This window comes from Schistocerca serialis, chromosome 3 (assembly GCF_023864345.2).
Source record: "Schistocerca serialis cubense isolate TAMUIC-IGC-003099 chromosome 3, iqSchSeri2.2, whole genome shotgun sequence".
In the NCBI taxonomy this organism is placed as follows: domain Eukaryota; kingdom Metazoa; phylum Arthropoda; class Insecta; order Orthoptera; family Acrididae; genus Schistocerca; species Schistocerca serialis.
Genome location: NC_064640.1, coordinates 75,422,591 through 75,444,749, shown reverse-complemented (window position 1 = coordinate 75,444,749; position 22,159 = coordinate 75,422,591). Strand labels below are relative to the sequence as shown.

Sequence of the window (22,159 nt, the reverse complement as noted above, 5' to 3'; positions counted from 1 at the left end):
CAGTTTTGTAATGAAAGCCACTTAAATGTAAGTGCCAGTAAAACATGTTTGATGGAGTTTAACAAAGGAATTTTGAACAATGAAATTAAATTATAACTTGGCAAAGAATTGGTAAAGAAAGAGTCTAGTGTAAAATTCCTTGGTCTAACAATCCAAAGCAACCTGAAATGGGACACATTTATTGACTCCCTAGCAACTAAGTTGTCAAAAAATATTTTTGCAATCAGTACTATTAGCAAGTTCTGTAAAGACATTATAGTCCTAAAGACTGCATACCATGCTCTTTTCTCCTCTCACTTGAAATATGGTACTGAAATTTGGGGGGCAACAACCAAAGTTAATCTATATAAGCTACTCATTCTTCAAAAAAGGGGTGTGAGAATAATCTGTGGAGCAAAATATAGGGAATCTTGTCGCAACTTGTTTCCAAAAACAGGGGTGTTGACTGTTATAAACACATGCATCCTAAAAGCCATATTGCTTGTGAAAAGGCTGCACCAAAACACTTATTCGGATTTCCACCAGTACAATACTAGAAATAAAGAAAGATTTTACATCAGCAGCCACAGAACAGCACTTTATGAAAAGGGGCCTCAATACACAGGTATAAAATTAGCTAATGCACTGCCTAGTGCAGTCATGACTTTTCCTACAGTTAAACTGAAACATCAGCTTAAGAAATTTTTAGTAAACCACCCTTTCTACACATTAGAAGAGTACCATAATTATATGAAGAACAACAAATGCTTTGTGAAATTATGTAAATAGAAATCAGTAAACATCTTACTGTAATTTTGTTGTAAATTAATGTTGTATTCAGAAGAATGTGTCTTGTGCATTGTACAAATAACTGCAATCATTACTGTTTCTTTGTACATGTGTAGGGTACCATTCGATGTTGAATAAAGCTATTATTATTATTATTAAATAACAAAATTATGAACTTTGTTCCTCAAGCCCCTCATATACTGGTCCTGGTAGTAAATATACTTCCCAATTTCTCTATTACTGTCTTTCCACAACCTATGAATGTGGAGGTCATGCTTCATGTATTCACATACCCAGATAGCATAACTCAGACAACTTCAATGTTAGCTTTCACCACAGTCCCACCTACAGACTTAACTGCTGCAACTTGAAGAGGTATTTGGGATAAGTGGACATACAAAACATCAGATTACGAGAGACCTTTGAGAGAAATTGTCAGAATAACTAAAGGAAGACCATGAAGAAATAAATATAAAGTCTATGGCCTTTCTACTATATGTGGGAAATATATCTTCAAAAATTGCCAAAATAATGAAGACAAATAAAGTGGGTATGATCGTCCACCCACAGCCAAGATAGTAGCTCTTCTGGGATCTGTAAAACGTGATCTGCTATTAAGAAAGGTGGGTATTTAATGAAATTAACTCTTGGTGTGGTGAAAATTACATCAGACAAACAGTTCACACTGTACAATAACTGTCTACAAATATCAGAGACATACCCACCTTCTACATCCCAACAAATCATGGCTTAGCACTGTATTTCTGCTGGCTGTTAGTTACTTAGTTAGCTAGTTTCATCTACCATGAATCATGCTTCACAATAAATTTTAATGATGTGGAGTGAGTCACTTACATTCACATTTCAAATTAATTTATAAATATGACTACATGCTGACCGTTTGTAAGTTTTATTTTGTTTTTTAAATATACAGATGTGAGTCAATAATTCCTGCCAATCACCTTTTATAGATTACAATAATAGAAATTATTCTACGGAACAGATGGAGTTGTCAAGGAGAAACTTATTAATTTTATCTTCAAATTTCACTTTGCTCTGTCTGAGACAATTTGTGCCACTAGGTAAGTGACTAAAATTTTTTTGACAGCATTGTGCACCCCTTTTTGTGTAAAAGACAACCTTAATGTGGAGTAATGATTTTTTTTTCATTCTGCTGCTGTAGTTATGAACATCATTGTTTCTTCTGAACTGTAGTGTATTGTTTACAACAAACTTCATGAGAGTATAAATCTACTGTGAGGCAGTAGTCAGAACGCACAACTCCTTAAACAGATGTCTACAAGATGATTAAGGGTGAGCACCACATATTATACTTACAGCACATTTTTGAGCAATGAAAACTTTTTTCTTAAAAATGAGTTACAGTAGAACTTTATTCCATATGACATTATTGAATGACAATAAGCAAAATATGTCAACATACTGATTTGTCTCCCCCCAACATTTGCAATGATTCTAAGTGCAAATTTGGCTGAACTAAGTTGTTACTTACCATATAATAGCGATGCTGAGTCACAGATAGTCACAATAAAAAGACTGTCAGAAAATAAGCTTTTGGCGAACAAAGCTTTAGCATATTCCATCCTGGATTTTCCGTAGTTTAATGTGGTTTGAACTAAGCTGTTTTAGGAGTTTGAAAGAGTGTTATTTCCATTATAAATTCTCATCAATATAAACACCTAATAATTTTGGAGTTTCCAACCTATTTATAATTTTCTCACCATGCGTTATGTTTATCATTGGTGCAGTACTCCTAGCTGGTCGGAATTGAACATGTTACGTCTTTTTAAAATGGAGGGTGTGAACATTTGTCAAAAATCAGTCAGTGTTACTTTTGAGAACATTGTTTACCATTTCTTTTGTGTCTGTATGTACACTTGGATTGATTAGAGTACTAGTTTCCTCTCCAAAAAGAACTTGTATATTAGATGTAAGATTGTTTCCATGGATTATGGGGAAAGGCAAGATACTTGTGACAGACTCATCCTCTTGGTGAAAGGAAGCTGTAGAAATACAATTAACAAACAATTTGCTCAACTGAAATGAGGGTTTCCAAATGAACAGATCATGGATAGCACTCATTTCATGCCTGCACTTTAAAAGGAATTATTGTTATGTGTCTTTGTTGCCTGAATACCAATGTATGTCATTTATTTTAATAATTTCTGTGTTTTATTCTCAGATACATAAAGTTTTATCAGGATTCAGGTACCCTGTTTTGAAAGAAGTCAAAATAACAGAATAGCCCCACAGAATGTTTAAATATGCACAGAAAAATAAGGATAGCATATTTCATCTTTTTTTTATGGGTGTTGCAATCTATATCAACCAGTCACTCAGTTGCTCCATTAATAGGTTGGACCTGAAGTATCTGTGTAATCAACAGAAATTTGAAGCTACTCGTATAGTCATTGATAGTTGTAAGCTAGTAATAATATCCTTATACAGGTCATCTAAGGGTATCACCTTTGTGTTTCTAGAAAATTCGACATGCTGTTATATGTAGTTAGAGAGACAAAATAGTATTTGAATTTATAATTGATAATGATCACAATATGTTAAGTAAAGAAAGATTAAAGGAAGATAATATTAGGCCTAATGAAGAGTTAGAGTTTGAGAGTAGTAATGAGGAAGAGGACCATGCATTGCAAATTTTGGTGATAAGAATCTCAGTAAATTAGCTAACTATGCCTACTTTCATTCACTGCTTTCAAATGGCATCATACTGGGGTAATTCATCATTGAGGAGAAAAGTATTCATTGCTCAAAAACGTGTAATCAGAATAATTGCTGGAGCCCACCCACGGTCATCCTGCAGACATCTACACTCCTGGAAATGGAAAAAAGAACACATTGACACCGGTGTGTCAGACCCACCATACTTGCTCCGGACACTGCGAGAGGGCTGTACAAGCAATGATCACACGCACGGCACAGCGGACACACCAGGAACCGCGGTGTTGGCCGTCGAATGGCGCTAGCTGCGCAGCATTTGTGCACCGCCGCCGTCAGTGTCAGCCAGTTTGCCGTGGCATATGGAGCTCCATCGCAGTCTATAACACTGGTAGCATGCCGCGACAGCGTGGACGTGAACCGTATGTGCAGTTGACGGACTTTGAGCGAGGGCGTATAGTGGGCATGCGGGAGGCCGGGTGGACGTACCGCCGAATTGCTCAACACGTGGGGCGTGAGGTCTCCACAGTACATCGATGTTGTCGCCAGTGGTCGGCGGAAGGTGCACGTGCCCGTCGACCTGGGACCGGACCGCAGCGACGCACGGATGTGCGCCAAGACCGTAGGATCCTACGCAGTGCCGTAGGGGACCGCACCGCCACTTCCCAGCAAATTAGGGACACTGTTGCTCCTGGGGTATCGGCGAGGACCATTCGCAACCGTCTCCATGAAGCTGGGCTACGGTCCCGCACACCGTTAGGCCGTCTCCCGCTCACGCCCCAACATCGTGCAGCCCGCCTCCAGTGGTGTCGCGACAGGTGTGAATGGAGGGACGAATGGAGACGTGTCGCCTTCAGCGATGAGAGTCGCTTCTGCCTTGGTGCCAATGATGGTCGTATGCGTGTTTGGCGCCGTGCAGGTGAGCGCCACAATCAGGACTGCATACAACCGAGGCACACAGGGCCAACACCCGGCATCATGGTGTGGGGAGCGATCTCCTACACTGGCCGTACACCACTGGTGATCGTCGAGGGGACACTGAATAGTGCACGGTACATCCAAACCGTCATCGAACCCATCGTTCTACCATTCCTAGACCGGCAAGGGAACTTGCTGTTCCAACAGGACACTGCACGTCCGCATGTATCCCGTGCCACCCAACGTCCTGTAGAAGGTGTAAGTCAACTACCTTGGCCAGCAAGATCTCCGGATCTGTCCCGCATTGAGCATGTTTGGGACTGGATGAAGCGTCGTCTCACGCGGTCTGCACGTCCAGCACGAACGCTGGTCCAACTGAGGCGCCAGGTGGAAATGGCATGGCAAGCCGTTCCACAGGACTACATCCAGCATCTCTACGATCGTCTCCATGGGAGAATAGCAGCCTGCATTGCTGCGAAAGGTGGATGTACACTGTACTAGTGCCGACATTGTGCATGCTCTGTTGCCTGTGTCTATGTGCCTGTGGTTCTGTCAGTGTGATCATGTGATGTATCTGACCCCAGGAATGTGTCAATAAAGTTTCCCCTTCCTGGGACAATGAATTCACGGTGTTCTTATTTCAATTTCCAGGAGTGTATTTAAGGATTCAGGGATCCTCACAGTAACCTCACAGTATATATATTCACTTATGCAATTTGTTGTTAATAATCCAACCCAGTTCAAAAGTAATAGCAGTGTGCATAGCTGTAACACGAGGAGAAAGGATGATCTTCACTATGCAGGGTTAAATCTGACTTTGGCACAGAAAGGGGTAAATTATGCTGCCACAAAAGTCTTTGGTCACTTACCAAACAGCATCAAAAGCCTGACAGATAGCCAACTAACATTTGAAAATAAATTAAAAGAATTTCTAGATGACAACTCCTTCTACTCATTGGCTGAATTTTTAGATATAAATTAAGGGAAAAAAACTTAAACATTAGTGTCATGCAATATTTTGTGTAATGTAATATCTTGTACAGACATCTTTTATTAACCTGACACGTTCCACATCATTACGAAGTGTCGTATTCATGATCTATGGAACAAGTATTAATCTAACCTAATCTCATGCTATCAGTCATTTGACCATGTCTGATAATTATTTTGGTAAGCAGGATGATAGTTTTTCCAGGGAAAGGATTAATGAGGATTTGTTGTATAAAGAAGATCTCATGGTAAGTAAAAATGAACTGTGTGGCATCCTATAGGAACAGCAAGTGTACAAGGGATACATGATAAGTGTTTACTGGGTAGTGGTAGTGATTTGAATGTCATTTCACAGGCATTTTTTGAATCTATTAAGAACACAGGGGGTATAGTAGTGATGCATGTTTCTGTAATAAACATTATTGGTGCTACTGGTAAGCTATCAAAAAGTGTGAAACAAGACGTACTATTAACTGTGGAATTGGCAGGACAGCTGTTGGAGATAAATTTCTTGGTAATTCAAACTCTCAGCATTCATGTAATATTTGGGACTAATTTCTTGTGCAAATGGTGTGTAAATATTGATTTTGGTAGTGGTAAGTTTAGTTTTAATTGCAACAGAAGTAGGCATGTAGTATCATTTCTGGAAGGTATGGACAAGTGTGTGCAAACTGAAATAGATTTGCCATTAAGAGTTTTGACCACAGAGGAGGTTGCTGAGGAAGAAGAGAAGGAGAGAGTAAGGTTGGAAATAATAAAGGGAGTTTTAATTGTAATTTCTATAAACATCAAACAATGTGCAGTTTCAGTTCCTGTTATTGTGAGGATATACACTACTGGACATTAAAATTGCTACACCATGAAGATGACATGCTACAGACGTGAAATTTAACTGACAGGAAGAAGATGCTGTGATATGTAAGCGATCAGCTTTTCAGAGTATTCACACAAGGTTGGCACAGGTGGCGACACCTACAATGTCCTGAAATGAGGAAAGTTTCCAACCTATTTCTCATACACAAACAGCAGTTGACAGGCATTGCCTGGTAAAACGTTGTTGTGATGCCTCGTGTAAGGAGAAGAAATGCATACCATCATGTTTCCGACTTTGATAATGATCGGATTGTAGCCTATCGCGTTTGCGGTTTATCATACTGTGACATTGCTGCTCACGTTGGTCAAGATCCAATGACTGTTAGCAGAATATGGAATTGGTGGTTTCAGGAGGGTAATATGGAACGCTATGCTAAATTCCCAATGGCGTTGTATCACTAGCAGTCGAGATGACAGGCATCTTATCCACATGGCAGTAACGGATCGTGCAGTCACATCTCGATGCCTGAGTCAACAAATGGGGATGTTTGCAAGACAATAACAACCTGCACGAACAGTTTGATGACGTTTGCAGGAGCATGGACTATCAGCTCGGAGACCTTGGCTGTGGTTACCCTTGATGCTGCATCACAGCCAGGAGCGTCTGCGATGGTGTACTCAACGACAAACCTGGGTGCACGAATGGCAAAACGTCATTTTTTCGGATGAATCCAGGTTCTGTTTACAGCATCATGATGGTTGCATCCGTGTTTGGTGACATCGCGGTGAATGCACACTGGAAGTGTGTATTCGTGATCGCCATACTGGCGTATCACCCGGCATGATGGTATGGGGTGCCATTGGTTACACGTTCGGTCACCTCTTGTTCGCATTGATGGCACTTTGAACAGTGGACGTTATATTTAAGATGTGTTATGACCCGTGGCTCTACCCTTTATTCAATCCCTGCGAAACCCTACATTTCAGCAGGATAATGCACGACCACATGTTGCAGGTCCTGTACGGGCCTTTCTGGATACAGAAAATGTTAGACTGCTGCCCTGGCCAGCACATTTCCCAGATCTCTCACCAATTGAAAATGTCTGGTCCATGGTGGCTGAGCAACTGGCTCATCACAATACGCCAGTCACTACTCTTGATGAACTGCGGTATCATGTTGAAGCTGCATGGGCAGCTGTACGTGTACACGCCATCCAAAATCTGTTTGACTCAATGCCCAGGTGTATAAGGCCATTATTACGGCCAGAGGTGCACACAAATTGCGTGAAAATGTAATCACATCTCAGTTCTAGTATAATATATTTGTCCAATGAATACCCATTCATCATCTGCATCTTGGTGTAGCTATTTTAATGGCCAGTAGTGTATAAGGGTCCGATTTTTGGTCTCGAGTTTCAGATGAAGAACTTGTATTTGTTAGATCAACAACAATGCATCCACTTAACTGTGAAATAAGTGGAACAGTCCATGTGTTAAAACCATGACAGTGTTTGTTCAGTTTATTTGAAAGACTGTGAAATGTGTGGTTCAGTTTTTACTGCTCATAAATATTCAACAGTAAACTATTGTAGAATTATGATGACATATGCCTGCAAATTATTAATGAGGCTTATCAAAAGTTAACCAATAGTGCACTGGCCATATTAACTGTGTATATTGGGGGTTTGTGAATAGTGAAAATAAATGCAAATGTGTACCTGTCGTCTACATCATTTAAAGTAGTCAGTCTTGATCTTCCACTCTCCATTTTTCAGCCAGTGCAGCAATGCAGTACATCGACACCAAAGACAATCAAGAAAGAAATAAAGCAGGAGAATATCACATAATCAATTGAAGAAGTAGGAATAGTAATCCATCACAGATTATTCCAAAAACTGGCTGTAAACCACTGGCTAATACGCAGATGTCTTCCTTCTCTGAGGTCTCTCAGTCTTGTCCTAAGAATGGTAAAACTGCTAAAGCCATCAGATAGTGTAGATATATATGAAATATCTTGTAACATACTAAAGAAAGTAATAGATTGTATTGAGTATCCCTTAACATATTGTATAAACAAGTGCATAGCTGAGGAATATTTTTCTGATGAGCTAAAAGTGTCTAGGTTAGTTCCAATACATAAAAAAGGAGATACTGACTCATCTTCAAGTTACACGCCAATTTCTATAGTCCTGGCTTTTCCTAAAGTACAGGAATGTGTAATTTACCAACAATTATATGTTTACTTTGAAAATATAGGAATAATTAATGAATCACAGTATGGTTTTAGGAAAAATTTGTCAATGGTTGATGCTATAGACTCTGTAGTCAAATAAATACATCAAGTGTTTGAGGATAAAAGCTTTTCTCAAGCCACTTTTTGTGGTCTAAGTAAAGCGTTTGACTGTGCAGGGCACAACCCTGTCTGGAAAAAAATGAATTCCTTGGTATTGAAGGCAACAGCCTTAAACTTTTAAAATTGTATCTACAGAACTTATCTGTGTTGGCAAGGAAACGTTGAGAATAGAACAAGTTAAGGTTGGTGTTCCTCAAAGATCCATATGGGGCTCTTTTTTGTTCCTAATAATGATCAATGATCTGCCATCTTTTATAAAGTCTAGTTCAGTTCTATATACATATGATACAACCTTTCTTCATTGTAGTAATAATCTCAGCAGCCTTAAAAGTTGCGTAGACAATGGAACAAGCTTCCAACTAGTTTAAAGCAAATGTCTTCTTATTGAATGACAACAAAACTTAGCATATGGTTTTTAGTCTGAAAGACAAGCTTCATCAGATGATCATAGTTATTTTAAGTTCTTGTGGGTATATTTAGACAATAAATTATCTAGTGGTCAACATGTACAATGTATTAGTGTTAAGCTGGCGAGAGTAATTTTTCTGTTAAGCTGACTTATGGACTGTGTACTCAAAAAGTCTGTCTGAACATCCTGTTTTTCTTCCTTCCAAAGCATACTAACATATGGTACTATTTTATGGGGGAGCTCTAGTTGTAGGCATAAAAGAGATGTTAGGGTATTTACTCATTTTTCTTACAAGGCACACTGTAAACTATTGTTTTGTGAACAAAAGATCATGACTAATACAGTTATAAATATACTACATTTTTATTTACACATAAAAGAAGTTACCAGATGCAAAATACAGAGAAAATGTCCATTGTTAGAGAACAAGAGGCAACAGATGCAATTATACCCCATACCACAGACTCTCAAAATCACTGAACAGTTATGAACTCATGGGCCACAAATTATTTAATAAGATTCCACAATCTGTATGAGAATTACCCGTACAGGCATTCAAACAAATGCTGTATGACTGACTAGTTACCTATCCATTCTATGACATAAATGAATTTTTCAACTGTAATATAATATTGTTATTTCTCTTAAATTATCAATTGTGTTGTATAACATGTGTTACATTGTCTGTTGATGTAATGGGCGGATGGCAATAAAATTATTATTACAATATTAGTGGTCTGAAAAATAAGGTAGAAGAGCTTCTTGTCTGTTTGAAAAATTTAGAGAATTCTGAAAAGATAGACATCCTGCACCTATCTCAGCACCACATAACCACAGGGTTAGATAAGCTACATTTAAATAATTACACTCTAACAGCTTACTCATGCAGAACAAATATGGGAAAAGGAGGGGTTGATACATATGGTAATACAGAATACAAGTTCAAAAATATTGAGACAAGTAGATTTTATGGTGATCTGCACATAGAAGCGAGTACCGAAAAATAGTTCACTTTCAATTGCAGTGGTATACAGATACCTACTGGGAAATTTTGAACTGTTTATGAGGAGTCTTGATTTCTTACTGTGATATCTGTCAGACAGAAGCAAGCAGTTAATAATCTGTGAAGAATTCAATGGAGATTTTCTAAGTGATTCTGATAGGAATAATGAGCTGGAAACCTTAATTGGATACTACAGTTCAATCTCAGTAATAAAAGCTTCCAACATGGGGGGATGAAGACTGAGGGAGTCAAACTAATAATGCTTTCCTTGGTAAGGTTCAAAGCAAGAAAATAACTGTTTAGCTGGTAAACAAATGTTCTCTCTGATCATAACACATAATTAGTCAGGATTAATAACATAGTGCTTTTCTGTATGGAAACTCATGAATAAAAATCATTTAGAATAATTGACGACTTCAGCAAAAATGTTTTTGAGAATAGTTCACAAGAGATGACCTGGGATGAAATTTATAATGAACCAAATGCTAACATAAAATTTAATGTATTCAATGATAAATTCATATCATTATCTGAAAATAAGTTTCCACATAGGCCAATCAAAAGGACATTAAACAGCAATGTAAGAGACCATGGATCACTAGAGGGATTACAGTATGATGTGTAAGAAAAAGAGAAATGTGTCTTTTGCAAGAACAAGTAGAGATCCTGCAGAAGCTGGACAACATGAAAACTACTCAGAATTACTAATAAAGATTAATAGAATATCATTGAACATGCACATAATCTCAGAAATCAGTAATTCCAACAACAGGCTTAGTGCTATATAGAATGTAGTGAAAGCAGAGATGGAACAGACAGTCATAGAACAGGATAATATCACTACTGAACTGAATGGAAGGGCTATAAATGAGAGTCACAGGTAGCAAATCTATTTAATAATCGTTACTTAAATACTGTAGAAAGCAAGGGGCAAAGGGTTCAAGAAAAAAAAACCAGCAGTATGCTGAAAAAAATAACTCTCATAAAATTCAGTTCTATGAATGTATCACCAACTTCTCTTTCTGAAATTAAAAAATTGTACATTCTCTCAAACACAAAAGCTCATCTGATTTGATCGTGTCTTCAATACACTGATGTATGTAATGCATCACTAATTCAAAGCATTTTTCCAGAGAGAGAGAGAGAGAGAGAGAGAGAGAGAGAGAGAGAGAGAGAGAGAGAGAGAGAAACATACTTTGTTAAACTTCTCTTTAAGAAAAGTGATAAGAGAGACATCAGTAGCTACAGACCTTTTTCACTACTGACAGGATGAGATGTATTCTAGAATAGTATCTCATCTTAGCAACAATAAGTCATAGTCTGGGTTTTTAGAAGAGTTGCTCTACTGAGAATGCCATTTACATGTTCACACATCAATTTTTACCAGAATTAAATAATAAAATAGTCATGGTTGGTATTTTCTCTGACTTACCCATGACGTTTGACCACGTGACTCACAATGTTCTCCTAGATAAATTGAAGCTTTGTGGGATTGATGGTATAGCAAACTAATGGATGGTTGGTATTTTCTGTGACTTACCCATGGCTTTTGACCACATAACTCACAATATTCTTCTAGATAAATTGAAGCTTTGTGGTATTGATGGTATAGAAAACCAATGGATAATGCCGTATATAACCAAAAGAGTGCAGAAAGTTTTATTTAGAAATTTAGCCAATATAATCTGGGGACACAAATCTGACCAGGAAGAAATCACATATGGGACTCCCTAAGGCCCAGTCTTGGTTCCACTATTGTTCCTCATATATATGAATGAACTTCAACCTAATATACAACAAACAGCACAAGTTCTTTTTGCTGATGACACTGGTATTGTAATCAATATAAGCATACATTCATAAATGTAAGTAATTGTAAACAATGTTCATAAAAGTAGTATTGACTAGTTTTCTGTGAATGATCTCATGCTCAATTTTAAAAAGGCACAACATATTCAGTTCTGTGCATCAACGTAAAGTATAACACATGGTGAGGAAATAGAGTAGAAACTTCAGAAGTCTTAGGTGTCCATATTGATGAAAATTTAAACTGGAAAAAGTATATTTTGGAATCCCTGAATATAGGTCAGCCACATTTCCACTTAGTATTATTGCAAATCATGGGGAAAGAAAAATCAGTATGTATACATATTTTTCATATTCTCATTCAATAATGTGTTCCAGAATAATATTCTGGGGCAACTCATCTTTTAGGAAGAAAGTTTTCAAATATGTGCTGTATGAATAATATATCATGCTCACTTATGATCGTCTTGTAGACATCTGTTTAAAGAGTTGGGCATTCTGGCTACTGCTTCACAGTACATTTATTCCCTCATGAAGTTTGTTGTAAATGATACACTACTGTTCAAAAGAAACAATGGTGTACATAATTACAGTACCAGGACATTTAGTACTCCATGTTATGGTTGTTTTTTAGCACAGAAAAGAGTGCACAGCTCTACAACAAACTGAAAACGTTTCTCCTTGACAAGATCCTCCATTCCATAGCAGAGTTTGTATTTCTGTAATGTGTAAAAGGTGGTTGGTAGGAATTACCAACTCACATCTGCATATTTAAAAAAAAAAAAAATAAAATAAAAAACTTACAAATGTTCATCATGTAGCCATATTTATGCATTAATCTGCGATATGAATGTTAAATGACTTGTTCCACATGATTACAATTTATCATGCAAAATGGTCCACGGAACATGAAACTTACTATCTGTAACTGACAGTCTGGTGCCAACTATCTTATCTCTGACATCTGATTTTACTGCACAGTATATCACTTCGTCAAGTGATTTTTATTCAGTTGTAGACTCACCTTGATGATGCAATGCGACTATCAGCTGAAATATCAAAAGAAGAAATACTATTGTTCCAGCAACATCCTGAAAGACCATGGAATAATACTTCTAATGATGTGTGATGCATTAAAGAATCTGTTAGTAAGGATAATAATAACAAGTTATAAAAATTTAATTACCACGTCAGAAAGGTAGAGTTTTGTGATTTTTTTTCCGCTCAGATTTAGGTACACATCTTGAGCCTGGGTACACACTGAAATTAGCATCTTACAGCAGCATAGCATACCAAAATAAAATGGTGAAGCCTATTTATAAAGTGGAATTGGTTCGATGCATTTCAAGGGGAATCACACTGCATGAATTCATCCTGTGGTAATTGAAGTGTGCCATAAAAATGCACCATCATATAACATAGTTATTAGGTGAAGCAGATGCTTCCTGTATGGTCAAAGAATAAAAAGGCAGATTACCTTTCTGCAAATAATTAGAAACTGCAAGACAAATGGAACCCTTAGTTCTTGAAGACCAGTATATCACAACTGAGACAATAGAGTAAAAAATGAAAACCACTCATAACTCAGTTCTTAGCTCTTGCATGAGATGTTGAACATGACAATGTTTGTAGCCCACTGGGTTCCACAACTGTTCATACACATTCAAAAAGGACCCTCCCACCCCCTCCCCTATCCCAACCGCCCTGCCAACTTGAGGCACCAGTTAAAATGTTGTAGATGTGTCAGGCCTCCCAGATGGACTTCTTCAGACACTTGATCACCATGGATGAGTACCACATATGCCAATGTGACTCCGAGACACTGGAGCCCTGCAAGCAGTGGAAATGTGGATTCACCACTGTGAAAAAATGTAAAAGGCCTAACATGTGGAGTGGTATTTGGGATTGCTGTGGTGAAATGTTAACAGATTATGATCACCTGAGCAAACTGTCACCAGAGTTGTCAAGATAAAGTGTCAGAGAGAATTATAAAAGGAGATGTTGTTGATTCGCAACAACACACAACCCATTCTGACATGATGCAGTCACACAAGCTGCTTCTCAATATTAGATTAGATTCAGTTTTCGTTCCATAGACCCAAAAAAACGAGATGAATCTCGTGGGTGTGGAACGTGTCAGAAAGCATAACATAAAAATATAAAACATTTGAATATAATACTCACTACCCAGATCATTTGTCAGGAGATCGGCAAAATAAGTGAATAAAATGCCGTAAACTGGAACAGCTAATATTTATAGAATTAATACACTGTCAGAATGAAACATTGTTATGCACTATTAATAACTTTATCATACACAAAATCCCTAATCTTGACTGTTGTGACATTTTTACTTAACCTTGCTTAACAGTCTCTGTTAAGATATTCATCTATACAGGGTGTTACAAAAAGGTACCACCAAACTTTCAGGAAACATTCCTCACACACAAATAAAGAAAACATCTTATGTGCACATGTGTCCGGAAATGCTTAATTTCCATGTTAGAGCTCATTTTAGTTTTGTCAGTATGTACTGCTCAGTGGAGCACGTTATCATGATTTCATACGGGATACTCTACCTGTGCTGCTAGAACATGTGCCTTTACAAGTACGACACAACATGTGGTTCATGCACGATGGAGGTCCTGCACATTTCAGTTGAAGTGTTCGTACGCTTCTCAACAACAGATTTGGTGACCGATAGATTGGTAGAGGTGGACCAATTCCATGGCCTCTACACTCCCCTGACCTCAACCCTCTTGACTTTCATTTATGGGGGCATTTGAAAGCTCTTGTCTATGCAACCCCGGTACCAAATGTAGAGGCTCTTTGTGCTCGTATTTTGGATGGCTGTGATACAATACGCCATTCTCCAGGGCTGCATCAGCGCATCAGGGATTCTATGCGATGGAGGGTGGATGCATGTATCCTCGCTAACGGAGGACATTTTGAACATTTCCTGTAACAAAGTGTTTGAAGTCACGCTGGTACATTCTGTTGCTGTGTGTTTCCATTCCATGATTAATGTGATTTGAAGAGAAGTAATGAAATGAGCTCTAACATGGAAAGTAAGCGTCCACATAACATATTTTCTTTCTTTGTGTGTGAGGAATGTTTCCTGAAGGTTTGGCCATACCTTTTTGTAACACCCTGTAGAGTAGAAGGAGTTGCCTATCAAAAAGCCTTTCAAGCTTTGTTTAAACCATGCTTTATCTGAAACCAAGTTTTTAATGGTTGCTGGCAATTTATTGAAAATGTGTGTTCCTGAATATTGGGCCCCTTGTTGGATCAAGGTAAGTGTTTTTAGGTCTTTATGTAGATTGTTCTTATTCTTGATATTGATACTATGTATTGAGATATTGGTTGGAAATAGAGATATATTACTTGCAAACAGATTTCATTAAGGAATAAATATACTGCGAACTAGTGGTTAGACTACAAAGTTCCTTGAACGGGTTTCTACATGATGTTCTTGAATTTACACCACAAATGATTCTTATCACACGCTTTTGCACCATAAAAACTTTTGCTCAGTTTGATGATTTACCCCAGAATATGATCCCGTATGACATAACAGAATGAAAGTAAGCAAAGTATGCAAGTTTTTTTATATTTATATATCCTACATGTAACATCATTCTTGCTGCAAATACAGACTTGTTTAGATGCTTAAGCAATTCTTTGGTATGCCCTTCCCAACTGAATTTATTATCGAGTTGTAATACCAGAAATTTAACACTGTCAACCTCTTTTATCTGCATGTCTTCATATGTTACACACATGCTAGAAGGAAATCTCGTACAGGTTCTGAACTGCATATAGTGGGTCTTCTCAAAGTTTAATGACGCTGAATTAGCTTTAAACCACTTATTAACGTCAGTGAAAATTTTGATTAGCAGCTATTTCTAAATCTGTACTTGACTTGTTACTTTTTGCAATATTTGTATCATCAGCAAACAAAAAAAACTTAGTATCTGGCAATGTAACAGACGAGAGGTCATTAATGTATACAAGAAAAAGCAATGGGCCCAAGATGGAACCCTTGGGAACAACACATGTAATTAATTCCCAATCAGATGAAGACTGACTGCTTACTGCACAAATAAAATTTTTCCCTATGCTTTGTATTCTCCAGTGACGTCTTCCTGTTTCCTTGGATGAAGAAATCCTTATTTGGCAGGTGTTGCCTGAATGATGGAAGGTAATTTTCAATGTATACTTCTACAGTCAAGGTCTGAACCAAGTCATACATTGGTGGGAAAATGAGTTGCATTCAAAGATAAATATGTTGAGAAGGACTAACACCATTACTAAGTTTCATAGAAACTACTAGATCTTTTCAAGGCAATAATTAATGTCATTAGCAATAGTTACTTTTCCTTTGAGGATATCACATAAAAAGAAATCGACAACACTAACACAAGTACTTTAATCATGCTGTCTTGTGCTATCCTGTTCCTGTGTCATTAATGGGAATTCTCTGTATTTCAGACTTCCACCTCTTTCAGATTAATTGCTAACAGTTCTATGGTTGGAATGCAGGGTGAAGAAATGCCCATCTTTGTACCTCCAGAATATCATCATTACTTCATTCTCATCAGGTTTGATGTTGACCTCCACCTCACTGATAGCTGGTTCAGGACTATTGTTCACATTAAACATTTTAGTCATGCACTAAACAGTCTCACCACCTGTAGAATTCTCACTGCCTGAATGTTAAGATCTTGTCAGTGACATGACTGATTAACCCTGAGATTCTGATTTTGTTACAAAACAGATCTCTCATGTCTTGTCATCAAGTACTTATAATACTCCTCATCTATCTGATGACCAACCATGAAAGATTCAATCTTTACATCACACAATACCATTAATGTGTTGAACAGCTGAACCAGGCTTTTGCCGGAGCTTGCACTTCCATTTATCATGCTTCCAAAGTAGTATTCTGCTGTCCACTCAATATCTGTAGTTTTCTTGTCTGTCCCTTTGTTATTCCCAGTACCAAATCAATAGGCTCATAAGTCATTTCCCTGCAGAAGATCCTAGTGCAAGATCTGTCCTCTGCATCTGCCCATTGCTTTCTATTATGTCACTGACAGGGGCAGGCACCCCCTGTCCCATCAGACACACAACTGACTATGAAAAGAACCATACAATTTATAATTGTGCTCTGAGGCTACTATGTAAGTGCAATCTCAAATGAAATATATGCATTGATATATAGCCATTAACTATTTACTGCCAAGATCCAACTGAATTCTTAATTGTGTAATATGCTCCCAATATAATGCCTTCTTTACGCCTTCCTCCTCATAATATTAATTTTCGTCAGTTGTACTGGCAGGAATGCTCACTGTCCCCCCTGCAGTCAGCCTCTGTTAGTAATTGTCTTCCACCTGAGTCTGTCTTTATTCTTGTTCTCACCCAATTCCAGTCTCTTGTTGCCTTGTCAGGTTAATTCTCCAACTGACACTTTTCTACTCAGTCTGACCTCAAACATTCTATTCATATCTGTGCACTTTATTTTTAATTGTTCAATTTGTTATTGCTTTCACTATTTTCTGGCCTACATTTCATTGCCTCTTCTCCTTTTATCTACTTTCAGATAAATGCTAACAGAATGAAAACTTCTGTATATCTTTTACTTACATTTATTATACCTAGAGGAAAAAATCTTGTAATTAGTGCTGCATATTATTTGTTAATACCTTCTGCAATATATGCATCAGCATGTGATCCACCATGTGTAAGTCTTTATATTTCACACTTAACAAGTTACCATATGCAGATCGTAGGCTTTGAATGAAATGCCTGGATTCATTAATTCCACATATAATTCCAGCATTAGAATGAAGACCAAGTATTTCAGTTGTTGATTGAGTAGGAAGTGCCTGCAACAAATTCAATAAGTGCAAAAATTCTTACAGTATAGCTATCACGGTAAAGCATTTATTAAAATGTATGTGCCATATACTGACCATAATGTGCTCGATGCAAGAACTGTATGTTGTATCTATAGGGAGCCTGTATTTTTTATTTGTTGAGGAGAATGTGTAATGTTGACTGTATACAACACTGCTGTTGATGAAATCTAAAAGTATGGTGTTAAGTGTTCTTTGGTCCCATTCATCCAGTATATGTCCACCATAGTTACACTCTCCTACTAAGTACCTGATGGCTTCGTAAGGAACATCAACTGATTGATTTATGTGTACCTAGAAGACAAGACCAACTATTAATTTAGCACAGTTCAAGAAAAAGGATGAATACTAATAAACCACAAAGCTTGTAAAACACTGAAGAAATATACAACATAAACCGTATGTAACTATTCAGCTGATCTGTGTATATTTACAGATGTATATGTTGGATAAATGATCAAGTAATAACATGGCAATTAATTAATAAATTTACTTATCTATCAGGTTCCATGGGACTATACGAGCCACAGCTTCGTGGTCAGTCAAAAAGTCACTGCATTGTTTACAGAATGCTGATTAGAAAATTTTTGGATGAAATAATTGCTAAAACACAAAAATATTCTGAGAAAGGATATGAATGAATAATGCATTACAGAGAAAAATTCTGAACAACTGTATCTCTTGTACAGACTAGAAGGAGTGTGTTATGAGGAAACCTTCCATCTTGGATTTAAATACTTGGCATTTGTCACTAATTTTTTTCATCACTGCTGGAAACCTGTGGAACAGTTAATACCTTTCTATATGATGCTTCAGAAAGTGTTATCGAAGAGCTTATTAGTTTTTGATCAATTTGAAATATGGCAAGGTAGAATCATTCTCCTTGTTATTATTGCATTCCTACAGATAAATTATTTTTTCCTTATTTTTTATTGTGTCCAACCAAATAGACAGTGCTTATATTATGTATACAGTACCCAAAATTCACGAATTACTACTCATACAATACAATACGTAACTTTAGTATTTATGTTATAATTTCCAGTCTGCTAGGTCTTGTGGTACATTTATTTCTGTGAAAACACATTTATTTAAGACAAATTCATAATTAGCATGTAATCATCAAAAAAGTATGGGCTAATAACAGTTTCTGCCCAGAACAACCTGACTCAGTGGATAGCAATAATTATCCTTTTTCACTAAGCGGTTTCATTTTTCCAGAAACTCATTGACTTAGAAGATATTCATAACTAAAATTTGGCTAGAGTCAAAAGCACTTTCATCATTTGAGCCATTCTGCTTGTTTAAATCTCAGATTTGACTTTATACTTTTGTTACCCAAATTTTTCTGAACCTGATAACGCCTTTGGTTATTTACTTATGCCATTAATTAAGACTTTGGCTATGTTAACAAAATTCCAAACATGGTAATTTTCCATGAGAGTAGGGAATCCACGACAGCAGTATATAGTGTATTAATCAAATAGTACACTGAACTTTAATACTTTCCTAATTGACTATCATTTAGTTAAATCAGATTATTGTTGGATTAAACAGAAACTCTAATGCTAATTCTGACCTATAAAATTTTGTAAACTAATATTTAATTATCAAGATAACAATATATCATTGTGCCAGTCTATATAGGCATATACCCTACCACACTAAAAAAAATCCTCATTTTGTGATTACCAACCACTGAATCAACATTTCTAAGTCAGTTCTAAAGATTACTATCTATTTTTGTAAGAGTTTGGGCTTGGTAATCAGCACAGAAACATTGGCAACATTATCACATAATAAGATATATATCACAGCTAAGGCACATTTTTGTTGTCAGCTGAACATGTGCACTGAGAATTTTCTGAAAAGAAGAAACAAAACTGATCTGGAAACATAATCTTAAGTACTAATACAATATGTTGCCAGAGGTCTTAAAATTATGACTGGAAATACATGAGACTCAGAACTAAGTATACTGACAATGAAGACATTAAGTTAATTTGTTACAAGCAAAAACCTTATGTACTGATACCATATGCCAAGACAAACTGTCCACCAAGAAAAAGTTAAGGTTCTACACCGATGTTTGTGATAAGATTTGATTGCACATTTATTTTATGAGAAGTTGGATATTAGTGTTATAAAATGAGACATTGGAATAATGCAGTGTGAAGTGGTAGGAGTAAATAGATTAAGAGTCTTGAGTAGCACTTGATGATTCCAGTAATATAACAGTCTAAAACAAAAAATAATAAGAAAGTGAATTTTATAACAGTTTATGAATGAAATGTGAAGAAAATTTGAATATTTGTGCTAAATGATTATCAATGGCTGTATTTAAAATGTTAACTGTACATATTAGAATCAGATGTGCTTGGCCACAAATGGACTTTTGACTAGAGTAGTGGTCACTTGACTTACTGAGCTGAGTGCATGGAGAGGTTTTGTGAGGTCTTTTGCTGGTGGGCACCAATCTGCTAATATCTCCTTCTTTTTGAAACAACATTATATTTTAGAACCTTGAACATAATTTGCCTGCAAACTGCTCTACATGCACTGTTAGATGTATAACAAATTTAATATGTTCTTGGTGTTATAATAATGAACCAAGTCCAGTGGCTTATTGATATACTAAGATCTCTTCTATTTCATTTTATATCTTTGTATCAATGTACCCTGTGTTGAGCCAGTGCTTGAGATAATCTTATATATTGCAAATAAATCAACTGTCTTGCAATACAAGGGATTTATATTTGTCAGAATTGCCTTGATTCCAAATACATGTTATTGACTGACTAAATTTCATAGGTCACTTGTTTAAAATTAAAACTTGGACATAAATGCAATGGTGGACAATTGCTCCCCTCAGTGGGTGAGCCATCCACAAACATTTAGGTTTTTCACTAGTCCCCTTCAGTGGGAAAGTAGCTTTAGATTGTTGTTTCCTCTGCAATTTGCTAGGCAAAAAAGGAATTTGTTAGAAAGTGGATGTTACACTCCCAGTATGTTGCAACATCATGACTTACCTTGAGTTTTCTACTGTTAATTACTATGAGTGGTTCTGTGACTAGTAATCAACCAGTCAACAACCTGTTGAAAATCCATGGCTCATGTTAGATAGTAAAGTATATCATGAACCTAATTGGGCCTACATATTACTAACATCTTTAATGTGAGTAGTGGAACACACGTGTACTAGTATTGCTGATGATATTCTGTTGCTTCCTTTAACTGATGTCTGACGAACAACTATATTTACTGTCATTGGTTCAGGAGCTTTGAGTATTGGACAGTTATGTGCACAGTGTTATGAGTGAACTAAGTGAATGTTAGAATTGTATTATGTGTACTAAGTGAATTACTGTGAATCCTTAGTTATGAACTAGCTACATAATTTACCACTGAGTTATGATATTTCTTCCTAATGTCAAATTATAAGATTGGTTAGCTTGCTCGCTCAGAAACGTTGCTATGAAGGAAATGGTACTGGTCAGATCATATGAGAGTTGCTTGTTACCGGAAAAGTCATAAGGGCTGGTCTTTGCTTCATTGGGTTATGATAAAAATAAACCCATTAATTAGTGAAAGTAAAATCCATGGTGTTGTGCCTGTTACATTATTCATTAATTAGAGATCCTAAACATCTTTCAGTAAGAAACTCAGAAGTAATGGAGCTACTGAGGAAATAAGAATCTACAACCAAGTGAGTAATCTAGTAATCTTACACATGGTGCCACATCATTTTGTAGGTGGGTGCAGGAAGGGCACAGTATGTATTGGAATAGAACATGTGCCAGTGTAAAAAGCTTGTTATGAAGGAAATAGTACTGCTTTGATCACACAAAAGCACTTGTTAAGTGATAATTAAAGTTCCGTTAGTTGTTAGAAATTGGGTTATGATAAAAATAAACTCTGGCACTGTATGAATGTTGCAGGTTCTTCTGAGTAAGTCAATATTGCCAACAAAAAGCCCCATGATGGAATATATGTACATGGATGGACGAGTAAAATTCTGAGATACTTGAACAACAGCCTACATGAAGTTTGCAAAATGATACTCAGATCAGTCTTACCACCCTTTTCTGCTATAAGAATGTTCTTGGTGAGAGCATAGTGTTGCCCAAAATATAGCACCACAGAAGATAATAGGGTAAAATTAAACCAAGTAAGAGAGCCTTCTATTATAACTTCAAGTTGAACAAATATATTTCCAGGAAGTCACAACACATGAAAGTCACAGATCAAGTAAACAGATTAAGACGTGTGTACACTATAACCTCCAAATCATAAATGAGTCAAAGTCTAGCGTCTGCTGGCTGGCTGGCTGCTTAGGTGGCTGCTGCTGCATGGCTGGCAGACAGCGCCGTATGTAGAGGATGCGCGTAACTGCGCGGCGGAACTTTGAAAGATCGGCGAGTCACGACACTTTCCCCCCTTGGAAGTTTTTGCACAGGTCTTGATGGAGGTGGCCTGTAGATTAC

At 37.0% G+C, this 22,159-nt stretch overlaps 1 protein-coding gene across 1 annotated transcript in view; it reads right to left on the bottom strand.

Moving 5' to 3' along the window:
- LOC126470685 (dynein axonemal heavy chain 7-like) overlaps positions 1-22,159 on the bottom strand; it is a 762,325-nt gene that overhangs the window by 43,718 nt on the left and 696,448 nt on the right. The window contains exons 31-32 of the mRNA XM_050098686.1: positions 17,756-17,969; positions 17,463-17,674 (exon numbers count right to left, since the gene is read on the bottom strand). Coding sequence (XP_049954643.1) covers positions 17,463-17,674; positions 17,756-17,969 — 426 coding nt within the window. The remainder of the gene's footprint in view (positions 1-17,462; positions 17,675-17,755; positions 17,970-22,159) is intronic.